Source organism: Nestor notabilis, unplaced genomic scaffold (assembly GCF_000696875.1).
Source record: "Nestor notabilis isolate BGI_N333 unplaced genomic scaffold, ASM69687v1 scaffold31549, whole genome shotgun sequence".
NCBI classification, from domain to species: Eukaryota; Metazoa; Chordata; class Aves; order Psittaciformes; family Psittacidae; genus Nestor; species Nestor notabilis.
In genome coordinates this window covers 1-18,068 of record NW_009943869.1, presented here as the reverse complement: position 1 = coordinate 18,068, position 18,068 = coordinate 1, and the positions used below count along the sequence as shown (strand labels likewise).

The following is an 18,068-nucleotide window of genomic DNA, read 5'->3' as shown; positions in this document are numbered from 1 at the left end:
GAGGACTACAGAGGCCTCTGAAGTGGTGGGTATGTGGTGTAAATGGCTCCTTGCACCGCTCAATGAAGCTGTGTCCATCTGCTTTACACACCTGCCTGAAGAAATGGGCTGGGCTGAATTAGATGCTGCCCTCCACCGGTGCCTGCTGAGGTTACGTTCCAGTCTTCAACAAGAAGCTCCCTGGAAACTCTTCAGTCATGGCACCGACTAACCTGGATCTCTGTCAGGTTGTCAGAATCCAGCTCTAACCCCTCCTGAGCGTAAGCTAGAGATGGTGTTTGTTAGCTGGCCTTTCAGGGCCCAAAAACTTGAATGTGAGCTGACAGCAGGAGCTAACTCTGCAGTGACAAAGTCTAGTGGAGCAATAGTGACAGCTCGTGACAAATGACTGAGGCTGCTTCATGGCAGAAATGCCTTTAGAATGTTTCCCTCTCCTGACCATGGTGTTCCTGGTGCACTTCTTTCACCCAGTGAAGCCAGAGAATCAGAGAAAATGGCCTACAGAAGATGTGGTTTGTGGGCAGACATGATGAAAGACTTGTTTCCTCTTTAATTTGCGTGTGCATCACGGTGGTGGAAAAGACATGGATGGGCAGGGGCTATTTCTATGCAAATGTGTCTCATATTGCAATCCTACTGTAATTGTAATACTGTAATCACCAATTCCTTCCAGACCTCTGCTACTTTTCCACGTCTGAAAGGCTGTGCTGAGTTCCTAGGAGTAATTTGTGTTAGGTGGCCCTGTAACTGTGATGCTCCATCCTCTTACTATTGCCTTCTGTTCTGAGCAGTTGGCTGAAGCAGTGTAAAAGTGGATGCAAGAGCACTGCCGTATTCCTGGTGTCTGTTTATGTGAGCTTCAAAGAGAACAAGCCAACAGCCAGAAGAGATGCTCCAGGCCTGTCAGGGAAGGGGATCCATTCTGATAACTTAGCAGGAGCGCTAACATGAAATCAATAGGGTCTCACTCTGAAAGCATCCTATAGATGGGCCTAATAAGTTTCCCATTGGAACACTGGCTAAGAATAACTGCCTGAACCACATCATTTCCCCATGCTGAGGAAAAGTAATACCTCTCACCTTTAATATGAAGAGCTCAGGACACTTTAATATAAACCACAAATGAATCATTCCAACACTCCTGTTGTAGTCAGAATGATATTATCTCTTCTTTCATACAGATCCAAATCTTGAGATTAAATTACTTGCCCTTCTCACTCACTCAGTACTCACTTAGCACATTTCTGCTAACCAACATAGCTCCTGGGAGCAGGCTGATAGTTGCACTCAGAGCTGGGTACAGAACACATGAGATAGAAGTCCAAATCCAGCCTTTTAACTGAGAAGTCTTGCTGTAACCACTCAAACTTGTACTCACCAATCTGCTGCATACTTCTTTTCCTTGACATCCTGTCCCTAATGCAGGAAGTAAATCATCCATCCAGTTTTATGGTGAAAGCATCATGTGTGAGCAGACAGCAGCAATAGGTTTAGGGATCCTTTCCATTTTGGGGTATACTTGCATGCTCCAAAGGCAGTGGCTAGGAACAAGCAGTGTGCAGCTCAGAGGAGATGTCTGTGTTGCTGGGGAGGGTGAGGTTCCAGGGCAGGCATGACATTATCCTGCTGTGGGAAGAGCACAGGGAAATCAGGCTGGGCATTAGCAGGTGGTGGCTGCTATTCTAACACAGAGGCAAGCAAGAAGCTGGTGGTCCTTGTGCTGCTTTTCAAGGGCATGATGAACAGGGTGCTGTGCCCTTGCTGGGATCAACTGGCTGGAGCGTGAATTGGGATGAATTGTACGGGGTTGTATCCTTCATCTTTCCACCCTCACCCCGCCCCCAGCTGGACCATTGCTGCTCTGAGTGTTCCCAGTTTAGTGGTAAGAGCATAGCTGTGAACCCGTGCAACAACACAGCTTCCTATCTCCACTGCAGCTAGGTCCAGGGCTTTCAGCAGTGCAGGTTAGCACAGTTTTAAGCAATGTGCCATGGTGTCCCATTCATAAGTAATAAAAGGCCATGTATCTGCACACCCATCCCAACTTTAGAGTGCTTTGCTCTGCAAAGCATGCTAGGAAGGAATAGTCCTTTTGCTCAAGGGAGTGACTGATATTTGCATAGGAATGCCTTTGTTTTTCACCTGTCTGGGCCTACTGGATCTAATTTTACTGCCTTGTGCTTGGGTCTCCTTCCTGCCCATCAGAACAGAATTTGAATGTGAGCCCATTTTGCCTTCTGCTTCTGGTTTTTCCTGCTCTGAAGTACCCGCTAGCTTGCTTCAGCTGGACCCAGCAAAAAAGTCAACTCAGAAGCAACATGGACAGAGTTTAATGTGTCAGTATAGACCCAGCTACTTTGCCCTGCCTGCAGGAACTTTGGATCTGCAAAACTCCCAGCAAGACTATTGTACTATTGAGGAGACCTTTATCTCTCTCAGGATGAGAAGGACTTGGTTGCTTCTACTCTAGATAAGATAATCATGGCTGAAGGCATATACTCTGCAATGCATGGCCTAGAAAATCCCCAAATAATTATCTTTAGCCTTAGTGCTTTATAAAGCTATGCAGTATAAGAAGCAGAAATATATTACTGGTCTTCTATTGTCCTGAAAAATGTTCATTTGTCATGTTTCAGATGGGGGCCAATTGTTGACAGGGGAAACATGGAGAGAGTTATCAGGGACAAAATGAATAAATTCCAGTTAGTACAAGATTTCACTGTGGTTTGTGACTTAAGCATCTTCAAGGTGATGTGAGTCACAGCCACTTCCCTTGCATGGTGCAATGTTTTTATCCGTGGGGAAGAAGTGTAGAAAACTCCTAGAAAACTACCTTGGTAATTTTTCTCCCTCAGAGGTAGAAAATGATTTACACAGGGACACTGAGGTGATAGAGGGAGAGACCTCTTTACATGTCTATCTAACCAGGGGAGAGAATGCATTGTTTCAAACCACAGGCTGCATGCACAGGCTCAGTGGGTCCCTGTAAGGTTTTCCAGTGACTTACTTGCTATCAAGAGGCAGCGAGGCTGCACAGAACTTGCCGACAATGGATGACTCGTCCTTCCTCCAAAACTGGTTCTTGGGGAGGTACTTGAGTGTCACACTGTTTATCTGGCAGAGGGGAACTCTGTGGGCCAGCAGCCGTTTGCCCACCTCCTCGTGCTTAGGTCTACAAGGCAGGGTGAGAGATGTGAGGGAGAGCACTCAATCAACATGCAGTTGCAGGCCATATGCAGAGCTGGTGAAACACTGGAGGAACCTGGGCTATTATTGGGAAGGCCTCACATAATATGGTGGAGTGAGAAGACTCAACTGGCTGTCTTTCCGTGATTTATCTCTGCAGTCAAGAATATTTATAGATAAATACCCTTCCTTCCATCACACAATTACAAGAACTGCTTTTGCTGTTGCACATAGATTGAAACATTGCCCAAATGGCTACAGAGAGGTAAGTGGTAGATAAGGTCAACACCCGTGAAATCGAATGGCACAGATGGGGATCGGTTGTTCACTATGTTTTCCAGTACATGAACTAGGGCTGATCAAAGGAAGCTAAGAGGTGGCAGGCTCAGAAAGATTGCATGCTGCAGAGTGCAGAGTTCCATTCTTTTTAAGCTGTTAAAATCCTTGATATGGGATGTTGTGGATGCTAGAAAGTTTATCTAACTGTACGAGTCATGGGAAGGGGACTGTGCAAGGTAATGGAAGACAAAAGCTAATAAAGACAAAGATCCACCTTTGGCTCTTGAAGTCCCTGAGGTACAATTACTCAGACACTGGGAAATCATTTGAGGAAGTATTGCTACATATTTACACTGCCTTTTTTTTTTATACTTTTCCTAGGTATTTGCCTTTGACCATGTTGAAAGTGTGATGCTTGGATAGAGGGATGTTTGTCCCTATACTCTTACCCAAGTAACATGAACTGAGAAACACCAGGGGTTTGGTAAAGAGCCAGTGATTAGAGCCCAGTTGGTTGTGTAATACGAAGGGGTACAGGCCAGCCATTCTATGTAGGACTCCTTCCTGTGGAGTCCGTCCAATGGGCCGCCTTATGCTTGATCTTCTTGGCACCTCTAAGAGCCTGGAGATCATAGATTTCTTTGTGTTCATGAAGAATATGTGTGTAACTGACTCAGCACAATCCCAGAAGCACCTGGGTGACTGACTGATTGGAAATGTGATGGTAGGGCAAGGAGAGAGGTGGCAAAAGGGTCACGAAGAGCCTACATTTTTGCTAACCAACATAGCAGTTGGGAGTGAGCTGACAGTTCTGCTCAGCATCCTCCTAGGCCAGAGTGGCCAACTCAAACCAGCACAACCAGTCCCCCTCTTAAACTGCAGTGGTAGATGCTGGAGGTTTTGCGTGTCAAACTGTCTCTGGCTTGAAGCTGCCAAAAAAAGGAAGCATCATGAAATTGTTATAAAAGTGAGTAATAGATAGCAAATGGGAAACAAACAGAGGGTTTGGAAGACAAACATGCATCTCTCTACTGCGTGCTGTCCATGGGTAGGATGCAGACCTGCCCTAGGACACAGGAACACAGTAAGGTTAAGCAGGTTAAAGAAAGTCACTCCTGGGACTGACATTTGCTCCAACCCCACACAACCTTTGGATGGATGTAGGACTCTTTGTTGGCTCCCTGCCCATGGCAGTGGGCTGGAACTAGATGATCTTAAGGTCCTTTCCAACCCAAACCATTCTATGATTCTTGGATATGGGGGAAGATGTTGTGTGATACGTAAGCAATGTCAGTGCAGCTGAGAAGTGTGCTGTGTAAGAAGCTCCTTACTCTGCCAGCCCCATTGCAGCTATGGGGCTTGGGGACATGTTTCTTGGGGCACTCTGAGCAACCAGTGGGGTAACGGCATGAGACTGGAATTGATGTTTGGAGGAGAAGGGCGATGTGAGGCAAGACGCAACCATGTGAGTCACTTGCTGAAGGTATGAGAGTGGCTGAACACTCCCAAGTCCCTGTGCACTTCTGGGGAACTGCGGGATGACGTGCATGTCAGATGACCCGAAATGAGTCAGTGATCCACCAGTGCCTGGCCTGCTATGTAAAAATCTGTGCCCATTAGACACTCTGAGCTTGACTGCACTGGAGGGCTGAGCTTTGCCTGGAGTGGGGAAATTTGTTTGCTACAGTGTGAATTAGAAGAGATATCTTCAATTTTATACTCTCAAATCTGTAGGTTTATTGCTGTAAGCTGATTTTTCAGTTTAGCCTTGTGCTTCTTATGAAGGCACTTAAATCAGATAACAACTGCTGTTCTCTCAGGCTGAGGGTGTCTCTGGATAGGTTACCCTGCTGTAACCCTAGTGGCTCATTAAAACTTGAGGGTACAGCAAAGCCTGGGGATTGCCTGCCTGTCTCACTTCTCCAAGCAGCCATTCCCTCCAGTGCTCACATGCCTCCTGCGGGACACCAAACCCTGTGTCCCACAGCTGCAAATGGGAAGTGCTGCACAGGTCCTGACTTGACCTGTGCATTCCTATTTCCTCCCTTCATCTTTGGGTAAGGCAGATTTGGCTTCCAAGTCAGGGAGGGGTCGAACAGACTGAGCTCCACCAGGCTGGAGTACTAATCCAGACTGCAGTGGCTGGCTGGAAATCTGTGACCAACCACCTATGCCAATCTGGAGAGAACCCTGGAGCATGGCTTCTCTTTTCCTGGGTTCCCTGGTTCTCACCCCTACCTCCTGGCGCCCAGGACTAAAGCAGCAGCACAGTTAGCTTCAGGTCACAGTGTTATGGCTTAGCACTAAGGTCTGCATGGAAGCCAGTGCTGGAACCCCTCTGATCCTAGGAGTGCTGGCTGGGGCTCTTTACCAGACAGTTTTCCTGCTTCCTGAGGCAGCCAGCAGTGTGTGCTAGTTGCATGTCCACCTTGTGGTTCCCAGCACACAGCAGTGGGAAAGAAGGGATAGGAAGTGAGAAAGACTTCTGGAGAACGTCTGTGGTGGAGAGACACCCTGTGGCAAGGGCTGTGGAACAAGAGTGTGAGTCTGGTCCTTTAATTCAGATACAGTTCGGACAAGGGAGGTGCTTTCAAGAGAGATCTGTCTGTCTGCACACATGGTCTTCATCCTCTGCCCCCTGGACGATTCCCTACAGTGAGAGCCTGAGAGCTTTGCTGCATTACTGCAGAGGCAACAAGCTACTGAACACATTCCTGACTGCAGAGATGCACTTGTCTCCTCTTTGTAGCTGCTGTCCTGTCTGGCATCAAGGGAGATGTCTAAGCCACTAATTCTATCAGTGTGGAACCTCTGATGGATGGGGTCTTGCTGTAGCCACCTCTGACTGGCAGAGTAGTAATAACTATCTGACTCTGGTTAGAACTGCCACCAGGCATGCGTATGGTGTGGCAAAGGAAGCAGTGTAGCAACACAAAAGTGCAAATTTGGGGATCCCAGGGTATACCTACTGCACTCAGGGAGGAGGTGGGCCTACCTAGGGTTACTGAGTAATGGTAGCACATGCCTGATTCTTGAGAGCATTTAAGGTAAATGTGGAGAGGCTGCAGAAGAAAGGTTGTGGTTCATCACACAATGACTGCCCACAAGGAGTTTCGCTACTGTTGTGCCTTTCCTGGACTGGGATAAACCCTTACATATAGAGTTGGAAAAAAAAAGCCCAGGCCAGAAGCATGCACTGTCACTCACATGGTGATCTTCACTGTGTCCTTGGTGCTGTTGCTCCAGAAAGTGATCTCGATGCTGGTGACTATGTTTCTTTTCTTCTGCAAATGGAACTCAACCAGGCTGTGGTGGACTGAGCAAGAGGCAAAGTACGTGGGAGTGAGGGCTGGTATTGTCAGTTAGACCTACCCCTGCCAAGAGAATGTTCTAGCACTCATTCCCTGGCCTCACCAGCAGGAAGAAACAAACAAACATAACAAAGAAACTAATCTCTGTGTTACGGGAGGTGCAGCGGGCAGATCTGCACAGTCCAGTGTAAACAGGCATTTTCACTACCCTTCGGTCCTGAAGCCATGTGGCTATGTTAATCCAGGGCTGTGTCCACACTGATAAAGCCATTGGAAAGGGCTTTATGGGGGAGATGTGCAGGGTTATTGCTCTTCAGCGGTGTGTCTCAGACCATCTGGACCACAAGAGCTGATTCTAACGGAGATGTAGTTGTAACTACCTGGATCTACCTCATTTGGCCAACAACTTTTAGACTAATCTTTTTTTCTTGTACTACTTACCACAGAATGGAGCTGAAGGACTGGTCATTAAATACACTTTTACTTCTTTGGGAAGCTTTCTCATGTTGACACCTGCCTGCTCCAGCAGGCCTGCAGGAGGAAATAAAGCCAGCGCAGGGAAAGCCATGAATGGCCCAGAACAGAAACATAATTGTTCCTAATTCTCCTCCGCTCACCCCACCCAACCCCACTGTCTTGGAGGACAGACCCTTTTTTATACCAGTGCACATCAGAGCAAGTACAGGTTTGTAGTTTCTGCTTGGCAGATTAATGTTCCCTCAAAAAGCTTATCCTGGCTACCTCAGGTAATCATCATCATCAGAATATCTCTTGGTGGCTTTATTTCATTGCTCTGCTAACAGACTGTTAACAGTGTGCAAAATGAGGAAGACTGAAGACTACCAAGTCAGGAAACCTAGTGCAAATGTAAATGACAATGCAAACACTGGGAAATTTAACTTCTTGGTCAAGTGAGAAGACCACCATAACTTGAGGCCTGCACCACTGACTAGCTGACAATGTGGCTTGGTGAGATGGGGAAGGAGTAGCTGATCTGTGAGTACCTATCCCAGAAGAGGCCTCTCCTTATATTTCTCTGGTACCAGACTGCAAATAGCACTAGACGACACTTCCTCTCCTTGTGCCACAGCCCAGTTTCAGAAACCTAAAAGAGGTAACTGTTACCTTCTCCCAGTCCAGGGAGTTACCTTTGGGATGGCCACGGCACAAATCTATGGGAAGGCGGTGACACAGCAACAGTGAGTGGTTTGTAGAGGAATGGGACTGCAGGCTTGGGCTAAAATTTCCAACTGCTTCTCTAAACAAGACACTTTTTGAGTTAACTGCCCACTTGTTTGGCAGGTGACTTTGGAAACTCTCTTTCAACTGGTTTGTGAAAAAATGAAACCTTTAATGATCAGAAGTTCAAGATTTTGGTGTTCTATCTTGGACAATATATGAGCTTTTAGAGCTTCTACTGTCCCCAAAGAGATTCAAGGCAAATCCTACTCAGAGAAATCTGAACTGAGTACTGTGCTCTGCACTGGCACCCATCAGGAATGTATTATCATCTGCTCCAGGAAGGTCTCATGCTGGTACTGTACCTATTCTGGGACAGGAGAACAGGAAAGGGTCAGCACAGTCCAGGCAATGACCATGTAAAAAATCTTGATGACTTGCACAAGGGAAAGCCACGATCGGACAGGAATTTTTCAAGGCACTGACATAGAGATGTACTGCCCTCATGTGATCACAGATCAGATATTTATAGCCTGCAAGAAAAAATGCACCCAGAGAAAAACAGCCATGAGCCTTTCTGTTGGCTTCAGCCTTCTTTGCATGTTCCCAAGAAACACTCCTACTGATTCTGCAGCAGTTCCCTTCCCGTTAACAACATTTTGCAGAGCATCTCTGTGACAAGCCCAGATCCCCACTGCAAGAGAAGTTATGTAGGAAGTTAGAAGTGCATCTCCCAGGCTAATGGAGTCCCCTGAGAAGAGGGGGACTGCTGAGCTGCAATGTCTCCATCAGTGTACCACTGATGAGGCCCCAAGTGCTCTGCAAGGGTGTACAATAGCTTTGACTCCCACCTGCACTAGGACCCCAGCTATGGAAGTGAGGTGCCATAGGTGTGCCTTGTAACCTGACCCCCAATGCAGAACATACTTGAATATTTATCCACCCTATTCACTGTGTAAAGTGCCATTCTCAAAGGGCTGTAATCTTACAAGCTGTAAGCAGTATGAACAACAAAAAGAAGCTTTTGCCAGTAGTACCTAAGAGCCTTTCTAGCAAAAATGTTTTCTTTGTTGATACAAACTGTACTGATTCTAGGGTTTTGACTCATACAGAAGTGTCACCAAAATCACACCTCTCTCTTGACCGCAGTGTTGCCAAGACACTTGGCCTGTATGTGGTTTTAATTTCAGCTGCTTGATGTACTGCTGAGAGATGTGGGCTATGAATCCCTGCCACTGTATGGCTTTACAAATACATGTTTTATCACCTTGATGTCTGCCCAGACTGTAGCAGGAGCTGGTTGCCAAACAGCATTTTCAGAGGCTGCTAAATGGCCATCAAAGCCCTTTTCTTGGCCACAGAGTGTTCTCACCTGCAGAGATGAACCGGGGGCATCCTGGCTGATCTTTGCCTCCATTGACGAAGTAATCGATGTGGCCTACAGGGATCCGGATGCCGAAATCTGAAAGGAGGTGACATGCTACTTCATGCTTACGCTTGGTCTTCTACAGGCTTTACCCTACATGGTGTATGACAGGCCCCAATAACTGCTTGAACATTAGTCTGGAGACCGCAAGGACAGATTTCCTGTTCCTACACACCTGCACTGTGCAGGTTTGCTGCAAGGAGCAGAAAATGCCCCAGGCCCTACCATCAAAATGGCTGGGAACTGCAGCTTAATCACCACCTCTGTGAGCCAGGTTCTTGATTCTGTGTAAAGGAGAACAAAACTGACCACAACCTTAATGTGGCGTGGTTGAGAGTTATGTTGGTAGAGATTTTCATGATCCCCAGGCAAGAGGTGTGACTTAAGGGCACCGTGATATTATTCTTCAGCACATGTTCTGCATACATAGACCCCAAGTGCTTTAGAAAAGTTACTCTCTTGTTGAAGGAGCTGTTGGCTTGACTCTGTTACCTTCCCTCTGCACTCGCAGTGGCACCTTTCTTACGTCAGGTGGGAAACAGCAAAGTGAGACTAGACATGTAAATTCCTTCCGGATGGTGAAAGCCATGCTGAGCTGGTTCTGCATAAACTCACTTTGCTGAGGAAGGGTTAAGGAAAAAAACTTCCTGAAGAATTGCCCTCTGTTTAATCTCCTCCTCTCTGTTGCTTGAAGTGCTCTAGGGTATGGATACGTGCCAATGAATTAATCATTAAATCCTAGCTCACCGAGAAGCTTCCTCAGAGTGAGCCTGAATTTCTGGTAATCTGACAAACAAAGGGACAATGACATACAGGCTCCTTAGCAATAATGATGGCAGGATGAAGAGAAGCATGGGCCGAAGCAGATTGAAGACAGCTTACTGTCAGCATCAGTATGAATGGCTTCCACAAAGAGGGCATCCCCAGGATCCAGGCGTTCCTCAGGGCTGGCTTTGGTGTACTTAGGGCCTGCAGGATCCAGGCCTGTAACAAAATCAAACACCTCAACAAGCAGTGCTCTTCAGCCTCTCTTTCTTATTTTTGGACCAGTTATTTTATCAAAACTTTTAAAATGTTGCTAGGCAGAAGTGATAAATTATTCCTAGGTTTCACTGATTGTGCTCCAGAATGGTTTCTGCCCCCCTAACTTCCGCTACAGCTTCCTTACCTTGTCCTGCACTGTTCCACTCCCCCTTAGCAGTTTTGTACCTCAAGTTTCTAGGCCGTAAAGCCATGAATGAACTTCAACTAGCTCTGACAGAGTGGGTACAGAGTGTTTTCTGGCTTTTCAGTGAAAGAGAATAAAACTCATAACACTCTCCCTAATTGTACTATCATTTGTATTAGCACTACAGTCTGAGAAATGTCACTGAAGATCATCAGTTGGGTGATGAATCCAGCATCCCAGGTATTAACTAATCCAAGTGTTACAGAGGTTTGATATTATCAAACATCCTTAAAACAAAGAGGCTTCTGAATCCTCTCCCACAAATAAAATTGAGTCCTTAAGCATCTACATTTTTGCCCAAAACTTGCTCCTGGAGCAGCTTCTGGGGAGTCAGAGGAATACAGGGGAAATTATCCTTGGCAATTCCACAGAAAAGGTTAAAGATATTTGTTTGTTTTTTCTAGCTGAGGTTTACCCTGTTCACTTTTCATAGAAAAGTAATCTCACAAGATTTTTTTTTCACACCCCAGGTAACATCAATAGTGTAAGAAACAGCTCTGCTTCACACGCCAGTTTCCAGCTGGCCAAGTTTCACTGCCTTGGACTCAGTCCCATTAATTCTCTATGAAGAAGGCAATATCAACAATATACAAGCTGACATGTCTGCGTTTGTGAGAGGGTTTCCTTCTTGGTGACATTTTCCCTCCTATCAAAACAAATCTCCATCCCTGGGAATTCCCAGAACTCAGCAATACCATCAACAACTTGATCCGAGAAGGCAGCTCTGGGCTGTTTTTTTGGGGTGGTGGGAGGTTGACTAGAAATCTTCTCAGGCCCCTTCTCACCCAAATCATTCTGTGGCTCTATTCATGCTCCATGCCAAAAGGCTGAGTTGAACCAAAAAGCTCTAAATGCCATAATCAGGCTCTAACCATCTTTATCTGAATTTGCCCACTGCAACCTCTTCCCCATGCCCAGGAGTCTGTCTCTCTGTGTTTAATGTCAGCTCTGATTTGGTACAGCTGGGTGGCCTTGGTCAGTCTACTGTAAAACAGCTGACTTGTGGGAGAGAACAGCAAGAAGCTTCATCTGGGGCTTCCCAGCATTGGCTCAGGCTTTTGCCTCTGCTCCTTGCCAGAGCTGTGTTGCAGGGATGCCATGCCCAGCCCAGTGTCCTGGTGGCCCTGCTTTTATCTTGCTGCTGTGATTTCTTGGCTGACCTTGAGCTTGCCTCATCACCACAGATTTGCCTGGTGATCACCCAACTGTGGATGACTCCAGTTCCAGCCATTGGACCTGCTCTGCTGTTCTTGCCCAGATACAGTAGGACTGTGTCACTTGCCAGTGAGGCCCCTGCCTAGCTGGCTGTCCCCTTGGCTCTCAACTCACGTTTTTCCTGCAGAGCGGCTGACTTGCTGCTCCACACAATGACATGCACTGTGGGCTTTGATTTTAAGAACCACACAGGTGTAAAGGGGAAGCAAAGGATGCGGGTGTTGTGAGTTTTCATTAGTGATGAGGCTTTGTATTCTTTTATGTTGGCAACCAATTTGAAAAGTGGAGCAGAGGCAGACGGACTCTTTTGCAAATATACGCATTCTTTTGGCAGTGTGGAGGGGACTAATGGCTGGAAAAGGATTGTCAGGCTCTTCTGAAGTTAGGAAGAAGCCCATAAACTTGGATCTAATGAGCCCTTATGCAATTAAAAGGGCACTATGGACGACTCCCCTTCCTTGGTCTTTCATTCTCTCCCTTGAAGAGCAGACAAGGACCCAAAACTCAGTTTTATGATACCTGTTATGTGTCCCAGCTGACCGCCATGGAAGTGCCCCACCAGGCCCCCAACATGTGCACCAAGGCTTACCCCAATGATGTGGATGGATGTCGCTGAGACTCCCAGGGCCTGCAGATTGATAACAATTCAAATTAATGTTTCTGTAGCAGAAAGGTGAAATACCCTGTCTCAGTCCATACAGCAGCTCTGTAACTTTTCTAACATAGGATTGCTTTTGAGGTGTATGGTGGAGATCCAAACAGATGTGGGAATGATGGGTATTGCCCTTTCTGTTTTTCAGTCTTTATTGAGGTCCACAGATGCAAACCCAACCCTAACCACGTTGGTCAGGTCAGATGTTCCTGTTTATAACTATGTGGCCTGTAGCTTTTCTTTCCACACCTTATTTCAGGCTGAGTTTCCCTCTCTCAGCTGAGTGATCCATGTTCACCATGTGAGTAATCTTTTTCTCTGTAAAGCTAAGAAATTTTTTTCACTTTTATACCACCATTGTGCCAATATCCTGATTAGTACTTTCAGATTATATTTGCAGAGATTAAGGATTTAGCCATGAGCTGATCTGCCAGGTAAAGCACAGCCACTTAGATCTGATGTGAGATGACTCTATCCACAGGAATTCAGGTGCCTGCATGATGTAGTACCATACAATGGGAGAGCATATGGTGCATGACAGCACGGGGGAAAGATGAAAAATCCTGACTTTTAAATGAGGCCATATCCTGGAGCAGTACTGAGACTTACGAGGGGAGAATATAGTCTTCTGTGTAGTGTTGCAGGAGAGGCTAGACTGAAAAAGTCCTCAAGTAACTAAACTAGAGCTCAGCACAGATATGGGATGAGAAGTGGGGACACTGTCCAGCTTAGTCACTTGTTCTCTCTGTGACCTAACCAGTAATGAGGTGTGACAGTCCTCTCCCCCTCCACCCCATCCTTCTAATGACACAACAGCTCCAAGGGTTGCCATAGAGCAACAGGTTAGAAATGTGTGACTCTACACAGCAAGGTGTGTAGATACCCAGGAACTCCTATGCTGGGCAGCCTGGGTCTGCAGTGCAAACATTACACAGCACATTTATGCATAGCTGGTTAGCACAAAGATGTATCCCATTCATTGTGTAAGGGGTGCTCAGCTCTGCTGTGCACAAACTAACTGTGACACATCTGGGGCTTTCCAGCTACTGGGAAGTATATCTGAAGCCCAAAGCAAATATAAAATAGCCTAAAATACCACCCTCTCCATCTCCCTGGGCAAAATTTCTGGGCAGAAGATGACAGTCCAGTGAAGCAGGGACCTGAGAAAACCCAGGGCACCCTTCTGGTTTGACCTGGGCTGGAGAGGCAGCTGACGACAGGGATGTGTTTTCAGAAAATATCAAAACTCAAAAGTAAAATGAAAACCAGTGTCATGCTCAAGTCTGGACTGAGAGGGCAAAGAAGAAATCTCTTCAGAGTTACACAGTGCTCACTCTGGAATACAGAGTCTGCTTGTCCCGTTCCTGGAGACAGCTGGTTGGGAGAAGCTCTCTGAAGTTTTTGCATGAATGATGTTCTTTGGCCATGCTCCCCCCACACTGGAAATGCACAGTAGCTTACCAGGAGCTTGCTGATGAATTGTGAGATGCAGAGAGCCAGCTCTGTGACATTTTCCACTGCAGAGGGATAGGCTCCTGTAGACCCATAGACCCAGTCTACTGCAATCACGTTCACTAGGCTTGTGTTCAGTATGGCATGGACAAGCCCTTCAATCCAGGAAGGTTTAGTGCCCAAAGCCCTGTGGAGTCATCAGAAATGAGTATGTTAGGTGCCTTCCAAAGTTGGACATATGTTGTTCAGTGGTGCTGGGGCTTCACATGTCTTAGAGGAGGCTGCCAGACAGTTGTTAAAAGTTTTCTCTGGGTCCGGACTCCAATAGCTGGCATTTTTTTCAGTGGTGTAGTAACACTTTCCAGAACACCTCTTCCAGAAGGGAACCAGTCTTGCTGTGGTGCTTTAGTTAGCCACCACAGTGCCCACCTCAAGTACGTGAGCTGACCAGGAACATAGGGATCCTGCTCTGCTACCAACTGGCAGGAAGTCCTTGACCAAATCACCTAGTCTTTCACTGCTACATTTCCTCACCTGTAGACAATGAAAAAAAACCCCAAACCCAATAAAATCTATATACAAGAATTCAAGGAAAACAGAGGAGGCTATGTTCTACCCACTTCCCTTATTACCACCTGGTGAGAGGCATGCTATGTCACATGAGGGCAAAAGCTGGTTTTCTGAAAAGACCCTGCAACATCTTCTGTGGTTTCATCCTGGTCTTCTATGCATTTTCTATTCAGGCTTTTGCTCATCAAAATAATGTTATATGGTCACACCTGGCTGAAAAATGGGAAAGTAAAATAAGCTTGCAGAATGGTGACAGCTTAAAAATACCTGACTCAAATCCCTACCATTCCAAGAATGTATAAGGTGTCTGGCAGGGCTCCTAAATGGCTGACTAAGGCAGGCTGTTGGTAAATAAGGACGTGAGCTCCAAGAAGACAATTTTAAGGGGCAAGAATCTTGAAGAAAAGACTTCTTAAATAAAAAGGTTGAAAGAAAGAAAGAAAGAAAAGGGAAGAGGTAAATGAAGAGAGAGTGAGAGAATGTGAAAGAAAGTAAGAGTGAGAGCCAGAAATAAAGACATTTTTATTTCCTAACTTGATTTTTAGGCTCCAAAAAATGTACTGCACAAAAAACTAGGCAGCTGGTCACAAACTAAAGGACTTCAAGTTGCATTGTAATGAGGGTTGTCAGCAGCAATTTCCATGCCTCTGCCCTGGCCCACCAACAGTCCCCAGACAATTCCAAGGTCCGGCTTGGGGCAGAGCACTCCAGACTTTATTTTTAAGTGTTTTGCATGCTGCCACTCTGCTGAGAGACTAAGAAAGTCAGAGGAGCAGGAAGTTTCCCTACCAGCCCCACCCAGTGCTTAGGAATGCCCCAGCAGCATTTAATTTAGCAGTAAAAGCCTAGTCACAGTGCTCTTTCTCTCACCTGAAGCCATGGATTATAATCTTGGTGTCCAAGCTGCTGTTGAAGCTGCAGTTCTTGATGCCATCATCAGCTAAAATTAGCTCCCCACAGCTAGGGTTTGAGGAGGTGAACAGAAGAAACTGGACCTTAAGTTTACTGCCCCGAAGGAAATTGGCTGTCTGGAAGTCAGTACAGTGATGCCCTGAGAGTCCATCTGTATTCCCTGCAATGAAAGGGAGTGAATAGCATATTCAGACTGCATCTGTGCAATGGAAAAAATAAAAGCTCATTCTAATTCATTAGGAAAATGAAAGTAGCATTCTCACTTCTACTGATAAAAAGGATAGAATATACATTATAATCAGCCTATTCTGGAAACTTAGTCTGATAAAGTTGTTTGTGTCTTTTGATGGAATTCCAGCACTGCCCGGGGAAGGTAAGTGCGGATGTCAAGGTAGCTTCGACTTGAGATTGGTTTTACTGAGATGTGAATGACATTCTGTTGTTTTTCATTGGTTTTGTTTTTCAAATCAGCCACACACACCAGCTACTATGTACATTTATGAGCTGGCTGTTAGATATTTGAAAAAAACCCATAAATGGTTGTCAACAGATAGTCACCACTGAATGGGGTATTTGTATTCAAATACTGCTGGGCTTAGCAGTGGGGTGAAATTTATTGACCTGCAATGAGCAGGAAGCTAGATGATGGAATGATCGCTTCTGACCTAAAAAGTGTTACTTTATGAACCGGCATATTTGCATCCTGCTGCTATGACAATGCAGCAGGATTGCTTCTGGACTGGAGGAAGCAAAACAGCCTTGAATCTCCATGTACAATAATATAATAGATAAATAATCAGACAACCATGTTCCTAACTGCTGGCTGTTCCCATAGAAGATACTTTACACTAGCTAGGCAGAACATGGCCTAAGGGTCAGCACAATCTCACAGGAATGATGCAACATTCAGATTCCCTCTTGTGGGAAGGGCTGTTGTTTATTTTGGCCTTCCTGTGTACTGAAGGCAGGAGAGAAAGACATGTTCTCTGAGATCAATTTGGAGAAAATGCATCTCCTGAGCCAGCTTAACTAGGAAGGGTAGGTTCAGTGCAAGCACTGTGTGTGTCAGAGATGGTGTAAGATGAGGGGGATCGTGAGTAAAGATAAGGCACACTGTGAAGCAGTGTGATGCAGGTGTTGTGGGGCTGCAGCGATGACAGCAGAGTTATTGCCAGTACAACTGAAGAAAGCAATAGAAGTGTGGCACCTGTTTATTTTCTCTCAGCTACTGCAAATTATACTTGCTATGCTTTCAAAGCGTGAGATGCCAGTGTCAGTGCTTCCTTACACTTCCGAGTAAACCTGGATCATTCTTCTACATCAGGTTAGTGGAACTGAATCGCTGAGATTGACTGAATCAAAACATGGGAGAAGAAAGTACCATTCATGCACCGCCCTTTCTCCTGGCACCTAACTAGTTGACAGTAAGGATCTTTTGGCACACAGGTTGTTTGGGCAGACTCGAATTCAAATCCTTCTATGTAAAACCTTCAATCCCTTTGCCAGGCACTCCTGGTTTTCTTACCTGCTTGTGCTGAGTTGAGCAGCATGAGGACAGCAAGAACAATGAGTGGCTTTCTCTTTGGATCCTCAACCATCTTCCTGTTAGTCCACTGCAAGTACCAGGGAAAAACAGCCATCATGGGTTGCTTGATCAGCTTGACTGGGTTAATGACCAACCAGACTGTGCTCTTTTGGGGAAAAAAGGGTAGAGGCAATCACTTTTGCTCTTATCTGGCCATGTACCATAGTCTATGTCAACAGAGGGCTTCGCATTTTGGAAAAAAACATGCTGACACTTCTTTCCTCCCTACCTCCCTTTCCTCAAGGCAAGCTTCTCATTTCACAGATCAGCTAGTGAAACCAGTCCCAACAAGCGACAGAGGTACAGGGCTTTATACTTGCCACCTAGACCTGTCTGCTAAATTCTGACTAGGGACTCTGATTTGTCCAAGACTTCACAGTAACTCTGTGCTGGGAAGATTTGTATCAGTTTCACATCTGTGTACTTTCCTACTGCATTGTTGTCTCTTTCCTGTATTTCTAACTTCAGCAGTAACTGCTAAAAGACCACAAAGCAGTGGATTACTTCTGAAAAGTGAAGGGAAAGATAGGCTAAAATGTAACTGGTGGCCATATCACCATAATACTCTCAGACTGTACATTTCTTACGTCAGGGACACTCTTCACTTTTCCTTTGGAGAGTGCATTTTCAGATACTACAGGAAATAAAAGCATGATCTCAGTAATGCACCAGTATCATAAGCATGTCCATCATATTTGAGAGGTCATGGCAGTCAGGTGAAGTTCCTGATGACTGGAAGAAGGGAAATGTAACCCCCATTTTCAAGAAGGGGAAGGTGGAAGACCCAGGGAACTATAGACCAGTCAGTCTCACCTCTATGCCCGGCAAAATCTTGGAGCAGATTCTCCTGGAAAGAATGCTGAGGCACATGAAAAACAACGAGGTGGCTGGTGACAGCCAGCATGGTTTCACTAAGGGGAAATCCTGCCTGACCAATTTGGTGGCCTTCTATGATGGGGCTACGGGACTGATGGACAGCGGCAGAGCAGTTGATGTCATCTACCTGGACTTGTGCAAAGCATTCGACACTGTGCCACACGACATCTCTAAATTGGAGAGACATCAATTTGATA

General features: G+C 45.9%; 1 protein-coding gene across 1 annotated transcript; it reads right to left on the bottom strand.

Annotated features, from left to right (window-relative positions):
• Positions 1-1,541: 1,541 nt before the first annotated feature.
• Positions 1,542-17,008, bottom strand: PLA1A (phospholipase A1 member A). Its single transcript, XM_010022127.1, has 11 exons — positions 16,936-17,008; positions 15,369-15,570; positions 13,938-14,115; positions 12,344-12,452; positions 10,264-10,365; positions 9,328-9,417; positions 8,321-8,488; positions 7,218-7,307; positions 6,673-6,781; positions 3,008-3,172; positions 1,542-1,626 (listed from the first exon to the last, which is right to left on the bottom strand). The coding sequence occupies exons 1-11, from the start codon at positions 17,006-17,008 to the stop codon at positions 1,542-1,544; spliced, it is 1,371 nt and encodes a 456-aa protein (XP_010020429.1).
• Between the last annotated feature and the right edge of the window lie 1,060 nt (positions 17,009-18,068).